The sequence below is a fragment of the Heterodontus francisci genome, chromosome 3 (genome assembly GCF_036365525.1).
Source record: "Heterodontus francisci isolate sHetFra1 chromosome 3, sHetFra1.hap1, whole genome shotgun sequence".
Taxonomy (NCBI): domain Eukaryota; kingdom Metazoa; phylum Chordata; class Chondrichthyes; order Heterodontiformes; family Heterodontidae; genus Heterodontus; species Heterodontus francisci.
In genome coordinates this window covers 170,352,508-170,372,492 of record NC_090373.1, presented here as the reverse complement: position 1 = coordinate 170,372,492, position 19,985 = coordinate 170,352,508, and the positions used below count along the sequence as shown (strand labels likewise).

Below are 19,985 nucleotides of genomic sequence, written 5' to 3'. Positions count from 1 at the left end.
TCATCAGCCATAAAAACCCGAAATGAACTGTAGATTGGATCTTTCATTAGGTAGTTGGCATTGAGACATATTCATGTGGTCATGAAAGCCAGATTTTGAGCTGGGGATTCATTCAGTATGGCAATGCCAAAAGGGTGCAGGACTCTAAATACGCATTTAACGAGAGTTGTGTCATTTTTAACAAGCAATCTGAACCAACCCTTCCAATAGTATTACCAAAATAACCACGTGGCACTTGGCTGGATCGTGCAAGCAGCACAACAGCATGTGGCCTTATATATCTAAGTAAACACATTATTGCAATAGACGTATTGACTGACTGTTTGAAAAAAATCCTAACTTAGTTATTTAATAAAACCACAATGAAATGTATTCAAAAATGGTGATTTGGAACCGAAAGCACTTTCCACCCACACAGTAATACAGTTTCAAGCAGCAATATTTTTGTTTCTTGTTGCCATTTAAAATAGTTTTTGAATAGGCAATCTGTAGAAACAAAAGGTTATGTACCTTAAAATAACAAGAGAAATAAAACTCACATGATGCCTGCAACAAAAAGTACATTGAATCACCAGTTTTGTACCACAATTAACTAGTTCCCAATTTAACACTGAAATCTTTTAAAATACTAATAGTCACTGCTAAATATGAATAATACATTTGTTTAAAAACATATGGAGACCCATTTTCAAGTAAATATCACATAGATGCAAGACTGTTCCACTTAAACAATGTGATGAGTTTGACCATGCAGATAGATACCTTTGAGAAGTACACTAGTTCCAAGAGATTCCCCAACGCACTTGACATTTTTGGTCTGAGGTGATCCCTTTACCTCACTTACACACTATTACTTCCAATGGGAAGTGCATGTGATCTGAGGGAATCTCCTGGTATATGTCACTCTTGATTTGTCTGCTTAACTGACAGTTGAAAGTGGAGGGTGAGAAACAGTTCATTGAAGAATAGGTTAGACAAGAATGTCAAAAACATATATACATGAAGTACATTTAGGGACTGCTCCTTGCTTTAAATTTACCTTAAAAACCTCCAGAAGATGTTTGATGTCAGTCCATACAAATGATTATTAGCAAAAATGAGAGCGTATGGCATTCAGTTGCCTTTGAACTTGAGTTGGAAATTTGTTGGGAGGTAGGAGACTAAGTGAAGGTAGAGGGTAAGTACTCTGATTGGAAGAAAGTGCCAAGTGGTGTTCCCCAGGCATCTGTTCTGGAGCCTCAACTTTTCACCGTATTTATTAATGACTTGTATGAAGGAATAGGGACTTATTATCTAAGTTTGTAAATGGCACTAAATTAAGAGGGACAATAGGTAAGGCAGATGGGAGCAGGGACATTGGGACATAATAGAGACTACGTGAGTGGGCACAACTCTGGCAAATGTAGTTCAATGTGGGTAAGCCTGAGGTCATCCATTTCAGACCCAAGAAAGATAAATCGATGTATTTACTAAATTGTGAGAAACTAGGAATTGTAGAGGAGCAAAGAGATTTGGGAGTTTAAGTACAACATTCATCAAAAGCCAGTAGACAAAATTCAAAAAGTAATCAGAAAGACAAATGGATTCTTAGCTTTTATTACAAAGGGGAAGGGGGAGGTGAAATATAATGGAGAAGAAGTTATGGTTCAGTCGAATAGAACCTGGAAGGTTCCCGAAGAAGCATCTAGCCTGATACTGTCAGGGCAAAAACACTGCAGTTAACGCCTGAGGAAAAATTAAATTTTTCTATAAGCATTTGCTGTTTTTCTTGTTTTATGGGTTTTGGGTTCAGATTTGGGCACCGCACTCAGGAAGGATGTAATGGCCTTGGAGAGGGTGCATAAAGCCGTGCAGACTTAATGGGTAAATTATGAAGACATGTTGCATAAACAGGGCTTGTCCTCCCAAAATGCTGTGGATGTAGGGTCAATTGGAGCTTTCGAGACTGAGATCGATAGCTGCTTTAAGGTTAGGGTATCAGGGGATTATGGAGCAAAGGCAGGAGAATGTGAGGTGAAGTGCAGTTCTGCCATGATCTAATTGGATGACAGAGCAGGCATGAGAGGCTAAATGGCCTACTCCTGTTATGACTCTTGGCTCATTCTTGAGTCAGTAAATTAATAGAATGGTGTAGAGCAGAAAGGTAGAAAGTATTGTATATCTCCAGCTATCTCAGCAGCAGAAGAGCAAATTTTGATCCAAAATTGAAATTAGTGTCACATTACCTTCCCACCTTCCTTGACTGAGATACAGTTCCATGGATGCCAGACTTTGCCCGTGTAAAATATAATTGTTAACCAGTCAGCAGACTAATAAACTGCAGGTAGGATTAAAGCCAAGCCGAAACGTCAGAGGATCTTTGGTTTGATTTTTCAGCAGATTTATTGTAAGAAAAGATTTGTACTTCAAAATTACACAATTTTCAAGACACAAAATATTTTTATACATAAAGCCCTGTAGCTATGTACAGCAGTATTGCACAGTTAAAAAATGTCAATTCCCCTTCAGATATTTGTCAAGTTATCAGTGCAAGGAAGAAAATTCAAATTAAAATGGAGGATAAAACACAAGGGTAGGGAAGAGTGGGGAGGTGGAAGGGCAATGGGGCGGGTGGGGGAATTGCTTAACGTTTGCTACATATATACTGGGTACTATACAGCATATGAAAACACTACACAAGAACTGAACCGAAATTAAATAACTTTAAGCAGAAATTAACAGCCATGAAAAAATGTTGCAGAGAGAGAGTTCGTTTTGATTTAGTCTGGCAATGGATTACAGAGGGGGGAAGAGGTGGGAAGAGGGGAGGAAACAAACTGAAAAAAAACACGAGAGATGCTCTATATCTAATAAATAGTCAGTTCAACATAACTTACACATATACATTTCTATTCATCTCAGGGCTGCAGGGGATGAACATCATTTTCTGTTCTATAAAAAAGGGTGTGTTATGAAAACAATTCAAATTGTATTTAATTGTGTTTTGGGGGAAACGTAAGGCAGCTCTTGATATTTTCTGGCTCAGGTTCCGATAATTGCAGGAAACACTTCTGGAATACAATGCATGGGCTCAAAATTAATCCACCACTGAACTGTTCCGACAGTTTCACCTGACGAAAGGTCCACGCCAATTGTCGCCTTCCAGGGAACTTCAGCGAAATGATGGGGGGTCTAGTGGTGGTTCAGCCACTGAGTTGATGTCCATTCCATCTGATGATCACACTTAATGCCAAAATATACACAAACCAAAAAAAAGCATTGATTTCTGTCTGAAGTAAAAGCAACGATTGAAACTGCTGAAACCTTCAGCCATTCAGTCTGTTTTTGAATGACAGGGCTACATATATGCTGGGTTTCCTTTCAGAAGTAAAGCTGAAGAATGAATTGATCACACACCATTGATCCTTCGTCTGCACAGTATGTTTATCCAGTGCCAAAAATTTCCATTCTGGTTATTCGGTGGTCTGTGGTTTCTTGCCTGTAATCACAAGGGATTAAAAGATTTTTTTAATACAAGAAATCACGAGTCCCACACCCCCTCAAAAAACATACATGTATTATAACTAAACTTGTGTCTTGAATGTTGTATTTTCTTTCCCATACACTCTTTTTATAGTCACTAAGCCTATTTAGCATATTAGTACTTAATATTGCACTTAAGCCAGTACATTTACAGTTTAACTTGGGTCAATGGTCTTGAATATCCTTCAACACTTCAAATTGGTCCTACCAACTGTAACAAACCTATAATTGTGAGAATATCCAGACCTTTGTGTTAAGACAACTCAAAATTTGGAGCTCACAATGTCTCAAAATGCTTCACAGCCAATCAACTTAGTTTTGAGGTGTCGTCACTGTTGTACACAAATTGCCAACCATTTATACATAACAAACAGCAAATGAATGACCGACCAGTTTTTGGTGGTATTAATTGAGAGATAAATGTAGGCCAAGGCACTGAGAGAGAACTCCCAACTCTTCAAATAATGTCATGGAACTTTTTATGTCCATCTCAACAGACGGATAGGGCCTTAATTTAAGTTACAGTCAAACAATGCAGCACTCTCACGTTAATATGTTAGAATGTCAGCTTAAATTAAGTGTTCAAGTCCTAAAGTGGGGTTTAAACCCAGGACTTCCTGAATCACACGAGAGTGCTTCCTATTGACCCGAGCTGACCTTTTTACCGTTCAAATGTATGTAGCATAAAAATTAACAAGCCTTGTCATGCTTTAGAGTCATAGAGTCAGCGGAAACCCTAAAGAACACTGAATAAAATATCAAGTTTTAAAGGAATAGCACAGAATTTATACATATAAGACGCATTTTTAATTTGAAACTCATTTTACACCTACTTTGCTGTGATGCTCACGTTGGAAAAATAAGTCTGGTGTTGGAGCCTGACCTGACTCCCGAGAGAAGCTGTTTTCGAAAAGGTAGTTTCATACGGCTTGGGTTAGAAACTGCACGGAGTACAATGAGTATGGTGTTAAACATGGATTTCTGCAGACCGAAAGCCCTCTCCTGAGAAGTGGAATTACAGTTTGAGCCAGGCAATATAAATGGGTCACTGCTTGGCAAAAACGAATACTGCAGCTACTAGCCTCAAACTCATAGTTATGGTAGAAATAAGCCATCAAACACTTCTCAGAATAATGTACATAAATTGAATTATTTAAAGGGCCAAAAATGTTATTAAGGTGATGTGGCAACCATTTTGTTCACTGCAGAATTCTGCAATAAGATGAATTATATATTTTTTTTTAACATGGTGGTTTTGGTTGAGGGATTCATGTCTGCCTGGAGAATTCCCTGTTATTCTTAGGGTCAAGGAATCTCTGTTTTACTGAACAAGCGGATGGAAGCTCTGCTTACCATCTCATCTGAAAGACACTGATGTCCCGTTCTGGGCGCCGCATTTAAGGAAAGATGTAAAGGCATTAGAGAGACTGCAGAGAAGATTCACGAGAATGATTCCAGGGATGAGGAACTTCATTTACGAAGATAGACTGGAGACGTTGGGACTGTTTCCTTGAAGAGAAGACTGAGAGGAGTTTTGACAGAGGTATTCAAAATCATGAGGGGTATGGACATAGTGGATAGGGAAAAAACTGTTCCCACTCATGAAAGGATCAAGAACGAGAAGGCACAGACTTAAGGTAATTGCAAAAGAAGCAAAAGTGACATGAGGAAAAACTTTTTCACGCAGCGAGTGGTTAGGATCTGGAATGCACTGCCTGAGAAAGTGCTGGAGGCAGGTTCAATCAAGGCATTCAAAAGGGAATTGTAGTGTTATCTGAAAAGGAAGAATGTGCAGGGTTATGGGGAGAGGCAGGGCAATGGCACTAGGTGAATTGCTCACTTGTAGATCCAGTGCAGACACAATGGGCCGAATGGCCTCTTTCTGTGCTACAACGATTCTGTGATGTGCCATGTTACATTGCAGACCTGAACTCCTCGTATGGGATTTGACAAACAGATGGTAAATTGACACTGAACTGATGGCCTTCTCATTATTTATTTAAAAATTGTTTACTTATACAACACTACTCAGGACTACTGTTTCCCTCCTCTCTTCTGAAAGCACTGAATCCCACTGTAGTATATTTCTTGCACTCCATTTAGTCATTAAATGCTGACAGGATACCCGACTATGGAAGGCATCACGGCTGAGTCTGATGGCGCCTCCATGTCCACATTTGCGCACTTTTCAACAAGTCTCACTAGCTAGCCGTCAGGGAAAGCAAACCGGGTGCCCAAGGATGTGGAGGACAACTGTAGTGGCACATCTGTTGTTTCATCTGAGAACAACTAATTCAACGCATATATGTAACTCAGAAATCCCCAGAGACATGTTAATGATTGAAGACCATGGGATTAAAGGGACAGTGGCAACATGGATGCAAAATTGGTTAAGGGACAGAAAGCAGCAAGTAGTGCTGAGTGGCGGTTTTTCATACAGGAGAGAAATATTTAGTGGTGTTCTCCAGGGGTCAGGATTAGGACCATAGCTCTCTTTGATATATATATTAGTGACCTGGACTTTGGTATACTCAGAAATTACTAAACAGTGAGACAGACAGTAACAGTCTTCAGGAGGGCATAGACTGGTGAAATGGGTAGACACATGGAAAATGCAATTTAACACAAAGAAGCATGAAGAGATGAATTTAGTATGAGAGGCTGTATAAACTAAAAGGTGCAATTTTAAAGGGCGTGCAGGAACAGAGAGACTTGGGGGTGCAAGTAAACAAATCTCTAAATGTTTCAGGCCATTGCTGTTAAGAAATCATATGGAATTCATGGTTTTATAAACAGAAGCACAGATACAAAAGCAAGAAAGTTATACTAAACCTTTATAAAGCACTGGTTTGGCCCCAGCTGGAGTATTGTGTCCAATTCTGGATGCCATACTTTAGGAAGGATGTCAAGGGCTTAGAAGACAGTGCAGAGGTGATTTACTAAAATGGTACCAGAGATGCAGGACTTCAGTTATATAGAGAGACCAGAGGAAATGGGGTTGTTCTCCTCAGAGCAAAGGAGGTTAAGGGGAGATTTAACAGAGGTGTTCAAAATCATGAATGGTCCAGTGGCAGGAAGAGTCAGGAACCAGAGGTCACGGATTTAAGGCAATTGCCAAAAGAACCAAACATGAGAAGAAAATTTATTTTACGTAGCGAGTTATCGTCTGGAATGCAATTCCTGAAAGGGTTATAGAAGCGGATTTAATAATAATACTCAAATAGGTATTGGATAAATGCTTGAAGGAGAAAAATTTACATGTCTATAGGGAAAGAGCAGGGAAATGGAGCTTTGTGAATAGCTCTTTCAAAGACCTGGCACAGGCATGATGGACCAAATGACGACCTCCTGAGCTATGTTTTTCCATGATTCTAAGAGCTGTATTGCACTGCTTGAGGCTGATGGTTAGGCCAAATTCATTGCAGGCAGCCGCAAACCTGTTGATGAGTCTCTGCAGACACTCTTCAGTGTGAGATGTTAAAGCAGCATCGTCAGCAAAGAGGAGTTCCCTGATGAGGACTTTCCGTACTTTGGTCTTCGCAAGGTTGAACAACCACCTGCCATCTGATCTTGTGTGGAGGAAAATTCCTTCTTCAGAAGACTTGAACGCATGTGAAAGCAGCAGGGAGAAGAAGATCCCAAACAGTGTAGGTGCAAGAACACAGCCCTGTTCCACGCCACTCAGGATTGGAAAGGGGTCTGATGAGGCCATCTTTATGCTGAATTGTGCCTTTCATATTGTCATGGAATGAGGTGATGATACTTAGTAGCTTTGGTGGGCATCCAATCTTTTCTAGTAGTCTGAAGAGACCACTTCTGCTGACGAGGTCAAAGGCTTTGGTGAGATCAATGAAAGCAACATAGAGGGGCATCTGTTGTTCACTGCATTTGTCCTGTAGCTGGCGAAGGGAGAACAGCATGTCAATGGTGGATCTCTCTGCTCGAAAGCCACACTGTGCCTCAGGGTAGACATGCTCAGCCAGCTTCTGGAGCCTGTTTAAAGATTGCCTGTAATGAATTTGGCCTAACCATCAGCCTCAAGAAAACGAACATCATGGGACAGGACGTCAGAAATGCTCCATCCATCAATATCGGCGACCATGCTCTGGAAGTGGTTCAAGAGTTCACCTACCTAGGCTCAACTATCACCAGTAACCTGTCTTTAGATGCAGTATTAAACAAGCGCATGGGAAAGGCTTCCTCTGCTATATCCAGACTGGCCAAGAGAGTGTGGGAAAATGGCGCACTGACACGGAACACAAAAGTCCGAGTGTATCAAGCCTGTGTCCTCAGTACGTTGCTCTACGGCAGCGAGGCCTGGGCAACGTACGTCAGCCAAGAGCGACGTCTCAATTCATTCCATCTTCGCTGCCTCTGGAAAATCCTTGGCATCAGATGGCAGGACCGTATCTCCAACACAGAAGTCCTCAAGGTGGCCAACATCCCCAGCATATACACCCTACTAAGCCAGCAGTGCCTGAGATGGCTTGGCCATGTGAGCCACATGGAAGATGGCAGGATCCCCAAGGACACATTGTACAGCGAGCTCGTCACTGCTACCAGACCCACCGGCCGTCCATGGCTCCGCTTTAAAGACGTCTGCAAACGCGACATGAAGTCCTGTGACATTGATCACAAGTCGTGTGAGTCAGTTGCCAGTGATCACCAGAGCTGGTGGGCAACCATAAAGGCGGGGCTAAAGTGTGACGAGTCGAAGAGACTTAGCAGTTGGCAGGAAAAAAGTCAGAAGCGCAAGGAGAGAGCCAACTGTGTAACAGCCCCGACAACCAATTTTATCTGCAGCACCTGTGGAAGAGTCTGTCACTCTAGAATTGGCCTTTATAGCCACTCCAGGCGCTGCTGCACAAACCACCTCCAGGCGCTTACCCATTGTCTCTCGAGACAAGGAGGCCATAGAAGAAGAAGAATTGCACTGCTCACTTGCAACCATATTTTCTTATTATTTACAAGTTAAATCATAAGATTACCAGGCAGTAGATAGTTTTATTAAAGCATGATCAGAATTAGTTGGATCAGATGGGATTACAACCATCAATCTGCTCGATACCAGGAGCTTAATCATTATCTAGGCTTAAAGTAAACAGTGAGTGTTGCTTCTCACAGTAGACCAGATTAACTGGCAGCGATTGAAATTCTAAAAGGCTTGAATTTGGTCATGATTAGTGCAATTGCTGTGCAGTGTTTGAATAAGTCAGATTTCATTTCCTCATCCAGACCTTTGCAACCTCCAGACTCGACTATTCTAATGTTATACTGGCCAGCCTCCAAACTTTGATCCTATGTAAACCAGCAAACCCAAACCTCTGCTGCCTTTATCCAAATCCTGCACCAAGTTGTGCGTGCCCGTTACTCCTGGTCCTCCCTACTGTACACTGGCTCACTATCTCTCAATTATTTTATTTGAAATTCTCATCCTTCTGTTTAAATTTCGTAACAGGCTCAACTCCCTATCTCTGTAACCTCTTTCCAAACTATAACTCCCCCATATCTCCCCTCCTCACCTGACTGTCGCCGGTAATGTCTTCAGCCTCCTGAACCCCATGCTTTGTAATGTTTTGGGGTTTCACAATTTATGCTGCTAGTTAACAATGATTAAGTGAGTCAAATGTGTTTTCTATTACATAAGACTCCAAGGTTCTCATCAGTGTTTTGGTGATCAGGTTCCGTCCGTTTATCCGTAAAAACTATGATCTGGTGGCCTGAGCTAGAAGTTAATTCCTCCCATATAAAACTTAAAACAATTCTGAAAGCACTGACTTGTGGGGTGGGGCGGCAGGGGGGGAAAGAATGTACTGAATCTGCCAATCAGAGACGAAAGTCCTGAACAATCCTGTCAATCTGTGTTGTAAAAACGGTGGCCCTGTATCCATAAAGTGTCAAATGTCTTTTTTTTTAAAAGAAAGGACATTGTCCAGTTAAGCTATACTGAAAGAAGAAGAATCTCCCAAAATACATACAGTATCATTATATATATTTAGCACTTTATAATTATACCATACATTTTCATGTGATTATATCTTACAAAGCCAACTCGGCAGTCATGGTGTGGAGGAGGGGAAGGTGAAAATAAAAGCTCTCTCTCGGCCCACGGTACAGACTTGGGAGCATCGACTGCAACAGCAGCTGGTGTTTGTGGCTCTGTGATATTGGCTTCGAGTGAGTTTGTTTGGCACAAAGGAATTGCGATAACAACTGGGCTTTTCCCCTGCAGAAGCTGAGGGGAAACGTACTCTGTGTACGTGATTCCTGTGGAAGCAGTTATGTGCAACCACAATGGCAGATTTTTATCTCTTCAAATAATACTTTAATGTTTAAAAAGTCTGGCATTGTTCTCTAAATATCTTCATATTTACAGTGCCTAGATTCACTGTACTTTATATTGTGGCACAGTTGAAATATCTATTTTGAACAGGTTTTCTGTTGGAATCATACAGCGCAGAAGGCCATTTGGCCCATCATGCCTGTGCCAGCCCACTGAAACTACCAACTGGTCCCACTAAGCTGCTCTTCACCCATCGCCCTGCATTTCTTCTCCTTTTTAAGAATATATCTGATTTCCTTTTGAAAGTTACTACTGAATCTGATTCCACTTCACTTTTAGCTAGTGCATTCTAGATGATAGCAACAGGTTGAGTAAAACAATTCTCTTCATTTCCCCCTGACATTTTTAATGATCTTAAATCTGTAACCCTCTAGTGACCGATCCCACTGACAATGGGATTTGATCTACTCTATCAAAACCCCTCATAGTTTTGAGCAACTCTATGAAATTTCCTGTTAACCTTCTGTGCTCTAAGGAGAACAACCCCAGCTTCTCTAGTCTCTCCGCATAATTGATTTCCCTCATCCCTGGTATCATTCTAGTAAATCCCCTCTACACCCTATTCAAGGGCCTGACATCCTTCCTAAAATATGGCCCAGAATTGGACACTATGGGCAGGATTTTCACTACGGGGGGTGAGAAACGGACATTGGGACAGTTTCCATCCCAGGGGCCAAGCTGTCAAAAGCCGGGAGTTTCATGGGGGCACCCCCTTAATTGACATGGAGATGGGTTTGGCAACAAATTAGCAGCCACAGGGGTGGTAACGGAGTTGGGACTATTCGTGTGGACCTGATTTAAACCATGAACATGGCAGCCATTATTGTGGCTGCTGTTTGAGTGCTCGAACTTCAGCTTGGAATGTCTCAGGCGAGCCAGAGGCCTGGCTGCCTTCCTTGTGCTCAGGTGGTCCCCCAAATATGTTTAGCAGCCTTGCCCCCTCTTATGCCCCCCACGATGCCAGGAGAGTGAGGACCCCCTGCACTGCCTGAGTGCTTACTGCCCACTCTTCCCGCCACCTACGCTTAGCTGATGGCACTTGCTTCTCAATCGCCAAGTCCCCACTTTGTGCTGTTCGCTCTTTCATGGGGCCCAGCTAATTTCCTGGACTTAGCCAGTGTGTGTGTCTGGGTCCATTCAGCTGGTCAGCCCCAGACAGCACATGCAGCCTGTGTGCCCTGGTAAAAATGATAACATGCCCCTTACCCAGCTCTCAATGAGCTCTTTATTGATATTAAGTGGCCTGTTTAATGAGTCGAACGAGATCGGGGCCGCCTTGCCCCCGCCCTGCTGAAACTCGCCGGCATCAGGAATAGCATGGGGAAACTGGCCTGCTTTGGCCCCTGCCCACCTCCGAACCCGCACCCCCCCACGGCCCCCCCCCCCCCCCAAGCTTGATCCTGATAATTCAGCCCTCTACTCCAGCTGAGGCCTAACCAATAATTTTGGTTAGATATTATAGATAGTAATATCTAGATTATTTTTTTTGCCTTTTGTGTTTCAGACTTTTTGTACAGGTGATCTCGTGCTCCCTACACCCCTTGACAGTACCCACTTTCCCTGATATCTTGAGTAAAATACTGGAGTGCTAACAAACAAGAGATCCTTTTGCTTCAGTTACTGATTACATTCTGTCCCTTCACCGAATATTCCTTATCTTCAGAAGTGTCAATGTTCCACTATGTTAGGTCTTCATTTGGATTTTAAGTACTCAACATATTATTATTAATTGTAATAGAATAGGCAAAGAGAAGAAATAAAAGGACATAAGTTGCTAACTCCTCATATGGTTGAAAATAACAAACATTCCATAACTTAGCTAAAAGTCATACTTTTGTACTTGTTTTAAAAACTCCCCCCTACCCCATCAACCCTATATGTTGTCCTGCCGGTCTAATGTTCTTCAGAACATCCAGTTATGTCTGAAAGCTTCAGATCAACTTAAAAAAGATTTGAAAAATGTGCACTCATAAATACCACCAAAACAGCAAACAAAGCTTTGTTAATTTAAATAACTATCTATTTGATCCAAACACCTGACAATCAAATACATGGACAGAATCAGACATCATGTTTAAATTTTAACTGATTAACTCGGTTCCTCCTTCATGCAAACTGCACAACCAATTTAACAATTGTCGCAACACTGTATCCAGTTTAGCAGGGACATCATTCCTGTGAATGAAACTGGTTTTTAACCACACATGACAGAATTGAAAAAGCCAATATCAAGCAAAATATCGAATAAAAATACTTCAATTTTGTCAGTGCTATTTTAATTATGATTTAAAATCTGTCCGACGAGTAAGAGTTTTAAAATGTTCTAGATGCTAAAATCCTTGCTATATTATCATTCACAGCCACTGCGGGTAAAACAGTTTGAATCTCCTCTTTTTGTTTTTCCGCTGTCCTTGTGTAACTATTTTTTCCGTTGTTTTCTGCACTTGTGTATTATTTCCTCCACATCTGTCCCAGACTGACTGGATAATTTATTTCTAGATCCCTGTCACTCAGAAGCAGGAAGAATCTCTGGGTGATATGCCTACCAGTAACCCCCTACCTCACAATAAGGAAGGATGTGTGTGGAATGAGAAGATCAATAAGGCTGTGGCATAAAAACAAGAAATGCTGGAACCACTCAGCAGGTCTGGCAGCATCTGTGGAAAGAGAAGCAGAGTTAACGTTTCGGGTCAGTGACCCTTCATCGGAATAAGGCTGTGGCCTTGTGCACTCCTTCGAGTTGGAGCAGGACTTTAGGTGAATAGGAAAAGTATAGTCATGAGTAATGGTCAATCTGCTATTCCAAATGCCACCCTAAGCTGCTTTTTGATAGGAGAGCTTGGAAGGGTGTTATTGACAACACTCACAACATACAGGTTTTGCACTTCCAGCAACAACTTCAAGGCTCACTGACAGGAAGACTCAGTTTAAAAATAAAGAGACTTTCTTGGGGGCCGGCTATGGTGAATCTGGTAAATTTACTGTGGGGTTGCTGCTGGCACGACATCCCCCCATCCCCATCACAACCCTCTTTCCCCCACTAAACCCCAATATAAAAACAGGGATTGAAGTAAATTGTAACATAACCCATTTGCTGAATGCAATAAACTACACGCATAATTAGAACCTGTGGTAAAACCAGCCTAACTGTTGTTGACAGGCCTAACTTGTATTCGTGGAAATAAACTCACGTTCTAACACCGAATGGAACAAACAGGAAATGAGTGAAACAAGCAAATAAATTCTCATTCATCACAGAAAAATGGAAGGTTTTCTAGTAAAGTAAAAGTTTCAGCTCTCAGATGTTTTATACTAGTCTACTTTCAATAAAAGACTGATGGCAGAGTGACAGAAGCAAAGCCATGTATTGTTGGAAGGGCTCTGCCAATCCTGGGAAACAAGTGTTTAGGAAGTATGTTTATCCTTGACCCTGAACTCAAACTTTCAACAGCAGTTTATTATTCAGACTAATGACATTTGACACAAATCCATGAGTTTTAGTGGGTAAGCTACCACCCCCCCCCCCACAGAAAAACAATTACTTCTGCAATTAACAACCTACAAATAACATAACATGAGTTTGCAGTCTTTGAGATTCGTGATTTATGAGAATATGATTTCACTAGTGGCCCACTAATTACAAGGAAATTGAGACATTCTCCTAATTCTCATTTAAAAGTGGAATTTCGCCCCTGAACCATCCATATTTCTCAGTTAAAATGTTACTGCGTAGTTGCACCTCGTAGGATTGATTACAATTGTGGAACTCTATCTGAAGCAATGTGAAGTTTTAGCTTTTTTTTAATAAAACGGTACAATTATTTTTGTGTGCACATTTAAAACTTTTTAAACCATTTGGGCCTGTATATTAACTTGAATCTCTACTTAAGGTGCCAACAATTCTTCCTTCCAGGCACTTAGTTCAGTTTTGAGAAGAGATATTTTGATTACAGATTTATTCACTTTCCCAGGAATGAAAACAACAAGGTAACAGACTGAAGGTGAAACGTACACAGAAGTGTGATAAGGCCAGATATAAATTCAAGCCTAAACCATCAAAATTATGAAGCCCCCGAAATCACTCCTGTCACATCTACAGCAATCAAACAATTTACATAATGTTCCAATAGAAGTCTGGAACCAAGCAAGAAATCCTGAAGAGGATGTTATAACAGTAAGTCAAACTTTTACTATTGTTTTTCTGGAGGTATGCATAGAATGAAGGTAATAGTTTAAACTTAACTATTCTCAAGCTAACTCTGATGCCTTGCTTTGGAAAAGGTTGCCTTACCCCAAACAGGAGGAAAGGCAGCAAAGAATATGGGAAACAGTACCATTTGGCAGATTCATCTCATCCTGCTACGTACAACTCCATCAGCCACTGACTGCAGCTATGAAAAAGTCTGCATCTCAAAATTGTCTCCTCCTCCCAACTGAAAAAGGACAAGATACAGAGAAGAAGATGTGGGTGGCACAGTGGCGCACTGGTTAGCACCGCAGCCTCACAGCTCCAGTGACCTGGGTTCAATTCTGGGTACTGCCTGTGCGGAGTTTGCAAGTTCTCCCTGTGACTGCATGGGTTTTCGCCGGGTGCTCCGGTTTCCTCCCACAGCCAAAGACTTGCAGGTTGATAGGTAAATTGGCCATTACAAATTGCCCCTAGTATAGGTAGGTGGTAGGGGAATTGTGGGTATGTGGTAGGAATATGGGATTAATGGATGAGTATAAAAGGGTGGTTGATGGTTGGCACAGACTTGGTGGGCTGAAGGGCCTGTTTCAGTGCTGTATCTCTAAATAAAATAAAAAAAGATATACAAAGGAAAGAAGAACACAAAACAGATAATAAACCGTTCTATCATTGGAACGTGCCAATTACCCAATAATAAACGTAGTTGTTTTATGTGCTTTGGCCACTATTATTGGTGTCTGTTTATAAGCATTAAACGTCTGTGCAGATGAGTAATGTGCTCCATTCCAGAAAAGAGGAGTGGGGAGGCTGTATCAGGATTTCTGGGTCCCAGCCAGCCTGTTATGTGTTTATATTCACGGATATGTCTCATAGTCTGAGACTGGCTTACACTTGTCCCAATTGAATAAAATATACTGGCAAGCTACCGAAATTATCAAAATAGTTTGCTGCATTAAAGTTTTATAAAACAAGTGCAGTTTCCTGATATAATGTGCGGTTAGTACTTTTTCTATATCAGTATGTGGGTAGTTACCACTTAAACCTAACAAAATTCTAATTCTACTGCAAATATATTGTCGTTTTTTGGGTAAAATAGGAACTAAAAATCCAAAACTAAATGTTTACTATGCCACACAGTTTGGCTCAGGCACACTGCGTAATGATGATATATCAATTTTGTTTAATAAAGGTTTCAATAAATTATAAATTGATAATTGGTAATCGCATCAAATCAAGTTTAAAAAAAACTACACAGGTATGAATTTAATCATGGTCTAGTTTAGACCTCATGACCTTTTCCTGTTCCTAAAAATCCTCATGCTCTTTTTATTCCTAAAAAATTTCCCATGTCAATTTTCTCTCCTGGTCACCTCGTGAAATCAGCACCAGGCACCCAAAGCTGCATTTTACTAAGTGGCTATAGTTAGCCCAGAGAGTAAATACCAGCAGGAAAGGTGGACAGGGACTAATTCTGTTCTCTATTGATATCCATACACCTGTACTTTTCCACCAGGACTTATTAAATAGTGAGCAGGATCGGAAACACTGGCTGATTTTCTCCCCCCACCCCCCCATATCTCCCATACCTAAAATGGAATTGCACAGGACAGTCACAGCATGTGGATATTACTAATCCAACTGAGATGGTAATACTGGTCAGCATGTCCCGGTATGTATCGTTGAGCAATGCACTATCATGGATGATGCTGAGTGAAAGAGAGACAAAGGATTTTTAAATAGCTTGTGTAGCTAAAACACATTAATTTACAAGGAAATAGGGGGACAAAAACACCAAGAACTCTGGCAGCTTCTTGCATATCAGGATTGGACAAGTTAAGAATTTGGCTCAAGTTTAAAATTAATCTTAAATTAGGCAAACACCGCTTTAACATATCCTTCAGCTATGTAGCTAATGGTAACGTACACCTTATACAATATAGATCAGAATAATTAATCTCAGCACAGACAATGCCCCAAGGCCAGAGATGGAGAATCTAAGTAACTCGTGCAGAATAACAGTACAAGATACTGGTTACAATGTTTGTGTCAGGGCGAATCCTATTAAATCAAAGTGGTTATTAAACCTGGGCAATTTTATGGATATGACAGATTCCCAGCAGGCACATAAGGTAATAGCTACAGATTTCTGCTGAGTATCAAGACGAGGGATTTTAATTTAATTTTCCTTAAAAAAAGGGAGCATGGACTTCTTTCATTTATATTTCATCACTGAGAATGTGTTGCTACATGTCCAGGGGAGACAAGTCCTGCCACTGGAGACATGATGTCTTCCCAGACCCACTTTAACACACACATGTAATTAAAATAAATAACTCTCATTGTTCCAATGCATGAAGGTTAAACCTTTCAGCCACTTACATCCACAGTGAACTAAGTCCACTCTTTGTCTTTTCTGTGTCCCCATATATATATATATATCTGTAATTATGCCCCTAACATATCATTAGTGCGTCTGGAGTAAATCTATGATATAAAATTACAGATTTCAAATGCAAAATGATTCATGTCAATTTAAAAATTGAAGTCATTAGTGTCAGTACCTTTTGTTTGGATCAAATGCTGGGCCTGTTTAATATTTAACTAATGATGTTAATATTAAGCCAGAAGAAACCCGCTGTGGCTTGTAGTCTGTTAAAGGGACTATGCAGGCTAATACACCAGTCCAATAATGAAGGTGTGCCGCAGTGTCAAGAACATCAACATTCAGATGGATGAAATGTTAAAACTGAGTTCTACTCTAACAGGTGAACATCAAAGATCCTGCGGCATGATGAGAAGTAGAGAAAGGGAGTAGTTCCATGTCCGTGTCAATATTTCTCTCTGGGCCAAATTCACCAAAGAATTGGTCAACTGGTCCTTCATCTCGCAGCTGTTTGTGGAATCTTGCTATGTGCACACTATCCACTACATTTGCTTACATAACAATCACTGCACATCAAGTAATTCATTTTACATGAAGTCCTTTGAGTTTTTTTTCAGCAGTGAGAAGGTGCTTCGTAACAAGTTCATTTCACAATTTAAAATTGAATATTGATTCTGCAGTTTCTAAGCCTGCCAGCTCAATGGGCACAATTACACTGACCGACTCAGACTCAATATATCAGATGTCTCATCTTGTGAAGAGTTAGAACAAGGGGAAATAAAAGAGATGTTTTCCTACTCTCCTTCAACAAAGCATTTGGTATCGGTTTTAGACCCATTCTCCTCTCCTCTCTCTTCCCCCACGCCCATCCCCGCCCCAATGTGGTTGTGGCTGTGCCTGGAAATGTCATGTCCTTTCAAATATACTGCATTAATAAACATTTTTTTCAAAAAGTGCTGGTGACAGTGTTATCCATTGCTGTATGAAGGCAACCTGAAAATGTACATAAGCTGTGTGCTTCAGACTTCTTTTGAGGGCCATCCCTATTAACTTTTCCACTGAAAAAATAGGAAGAACACAACTGATACCAAGTATGAAATGCAGTATCTCTAAACTCAATAGGTGGCAGTGCCATTAACAATACTGGCAGTAAAGGAAGGACTAAAGTTACATCTTGTGCAACACAATCACTGAGGATGAATTTCCTCAGGGCTTCTCCTGGTTTGTCACCGTAACTTCACCAGATGTCCAATTTCTATGCAAAAGTTACAGCAGGAGAATCTTGGAGGAAATTCCTCCCCCACTCCCCATTGTCTTTGATGATACCAATTTAAGGGCACAGTTTGCAGCGATTTATAAGTGTGAGATTCAGTTTCAAATGATTGAGATTGTTGGACTTAAGTGCACGTATGTGTGTATAGATCTATGCATGTATATACACACACATATACATACTTTTAAAAAAATCAGTGGAATTAGCAGAACTTTTTTTTAAAATTCATTTGTGGGAAGTTGATGTCACTGGCTAGGCCAGCATTTGTTGCCCATCCCTAATTGAACGGAGTGGCTTGCTAGGCCATTTTAGAGGGTATTTTAAGAGTCAACCACATTGCTGTGGGTCTGGAGTCACATGTAGGACATTAGTGAACCAGATGGGTTTTTGCAACAATCGACAATAGTTTCATGTTCACCACTTGACTAGTTTTCATTACAGATTTTATTAATTGAATTCATATTTCACCACCTGCCGTGGTGGGATTCGAACCCATGTTCCCAGAGCATTAGCCTAAGCCTCTGGATTACTACTTCAGTGACATTACCACTATGCCACTGCCTCCCCGTAAATAGATAGAAATATATTCGGCCAGCCCCACCATGGGTTAGGTTAACCTCAGCAATGTAATATTTAGGTCATTCAATGCCACAGTCACCCCAAATTCAAACACTTAGTTGATGGCAGCCAAAGCACATGCTAATTGTGAGGTAGTTATAAGCTGCACATTTCTACAGCTGTCTTATCTGACATATTTGATGCTCTATCTAAACTATTAATTTAGAAAAACACACTCAGATCTGCAACTGGCTGTGAGTAAAGATCATACTGTTAAAAAGGTGTTCTGTGGAAAACAGGAAGGGCCCATCCACTGGAACTTGTAGATAGATCACACTTTTTAAAAAAAACAACGCAAATTAAACAAACAAAAATGATTTGATGCAAAATGATGACTTTTATGCAAAACATTCTTGGGATGTGGGCATCGCTGGTAATGCTGCTATTGATTGTTCATCCCTAGATGCCCTGAGAAGGTGGTAGTGAGCATTCTTGTTGAACGACTGATAGTGGTTTTATGCAACTGAATGGCTTGTTAGGCTACTACAGTGGGTAGTTAAGAGTCAACCATTCTTGTGTGGGACTTGAATCAGATATAGGCCAGACCGAGTAATGACGGTAGATTTCCTGCCAAAAAGAACACTAGTGAACCGGTCGGGTTTTTTACGACAATCCAGCAGCTTCGTGGTCACTTTTTCTGGTACAAACCTTTTACTTCCAGAAATTTTAAACTAAATTCAAATTCTCAAACTTCCACAATGGGATATAGTAGCAGATTTCCTGGTACACAGGTCCTCTGATACATTACTAACATGACTAACAGTAAATCCCAACCACACACAACAAAAAAAGGGAATTGTAATATAAGGAACATCAACAAACATTAGTCATCTCATCAGTTTGACTCTGAGGGAGAAGGGGGGCGAAAAAACCCAAGACCACATCAAAAAGCTTAAATAAAAACAGCATCCGCAGTATTTTGCTTTTATCAAAAAGCTTAAAACTCTGTTTAGAAAAACACAGGCATCCTCTGAAGCTTCCTTATGCTGCTGGCTTCAGATATCAAAGCAGGAAGTAATGTGTAAGTAATATCCGAAAACAGAAAAAAAACGTAAACTGCCTATTAAAATTAAAAAGCAAAAATACTGGAGATGTGAAAATCTGAAATAGTAAAACAGAATGATGGGAAACACTCAGCAGGTTGATCGCTCACCTGACCTGCTGATTGTTTCCAGCATTTTTTTCTTTTATTTATTAACATTGTTTTATACAACAGATTATATGGAGTGGACACTAGCACCAAGGACTTCAAAGAAAAATAGGTTCATATATCTCATTGTTTTAGACCCAAAAACAATCGAAGTCCAGAGTTGAATCTAACCAGCAAGTTCGCTGTGGCTTAGATTTGAGCACCAAGAATGGCATCTAGGAAAAGCCAAGCATGCTGATCTCCACTTCGGTCACTGGCAGACAGCTGAAGTAGACACGCCTGACTCTTTAATCTGAGCAATTCGGTTTTATTGCTTGCTTGTTAGATAATACATGAACCAGACCTCAGAAGACTGTTTTCATACCTGCGCCAAATGAAGTATGTCCGCTTCAAACCTATCTGAAGGTGTACTTCAGATTGACAGTCTTCCACCTCCTCCTAGAATGCATTCCCCTTTAAGTGGAAGGTGAGAACGTAATTATTATTACCTCTCCCCTACCTCACTGC

The 19,985-nt window shown here is 40.7% G+C and overlaps 1 protein-coding gene across 7 annotated transcripts in view; it reads right to left on the bottom strand.

Moving 5' to 3' along the window:
- Positions 1–2,358: 2,358 nt before the first annotated feature.
- bcl2l11 (BCL2 like 11) overlaps positions 2,359–19,985 on the bottom strand; it is a 41,786-nt gene continuing 24,159 nt past the window's right edge. For 4 of the 7 annotated variants that reach the window (XM_068027532.1, XM_068027541.1, XM_068027544.1 and 1 more), the window contains one exon: positions 2,359–3,478. In XM_068027532.1, coding sequence (XP_067883633.1) covers positions 3,389–3,478 — 90 coding nt within the window. In that variant the 3' untranslated portion in view covers positions 2,359–3,388. Of the gene's footprint in view, positions 3,479–4,355; positions 4,464–19,842; positions 19,932–19,985 lie in introns of all 7 variants that reach the window. The other 3 variants (XR_010972981.1, XR_010972977.1, XR_010972982.1) reach the window with 3 other exon arrangements.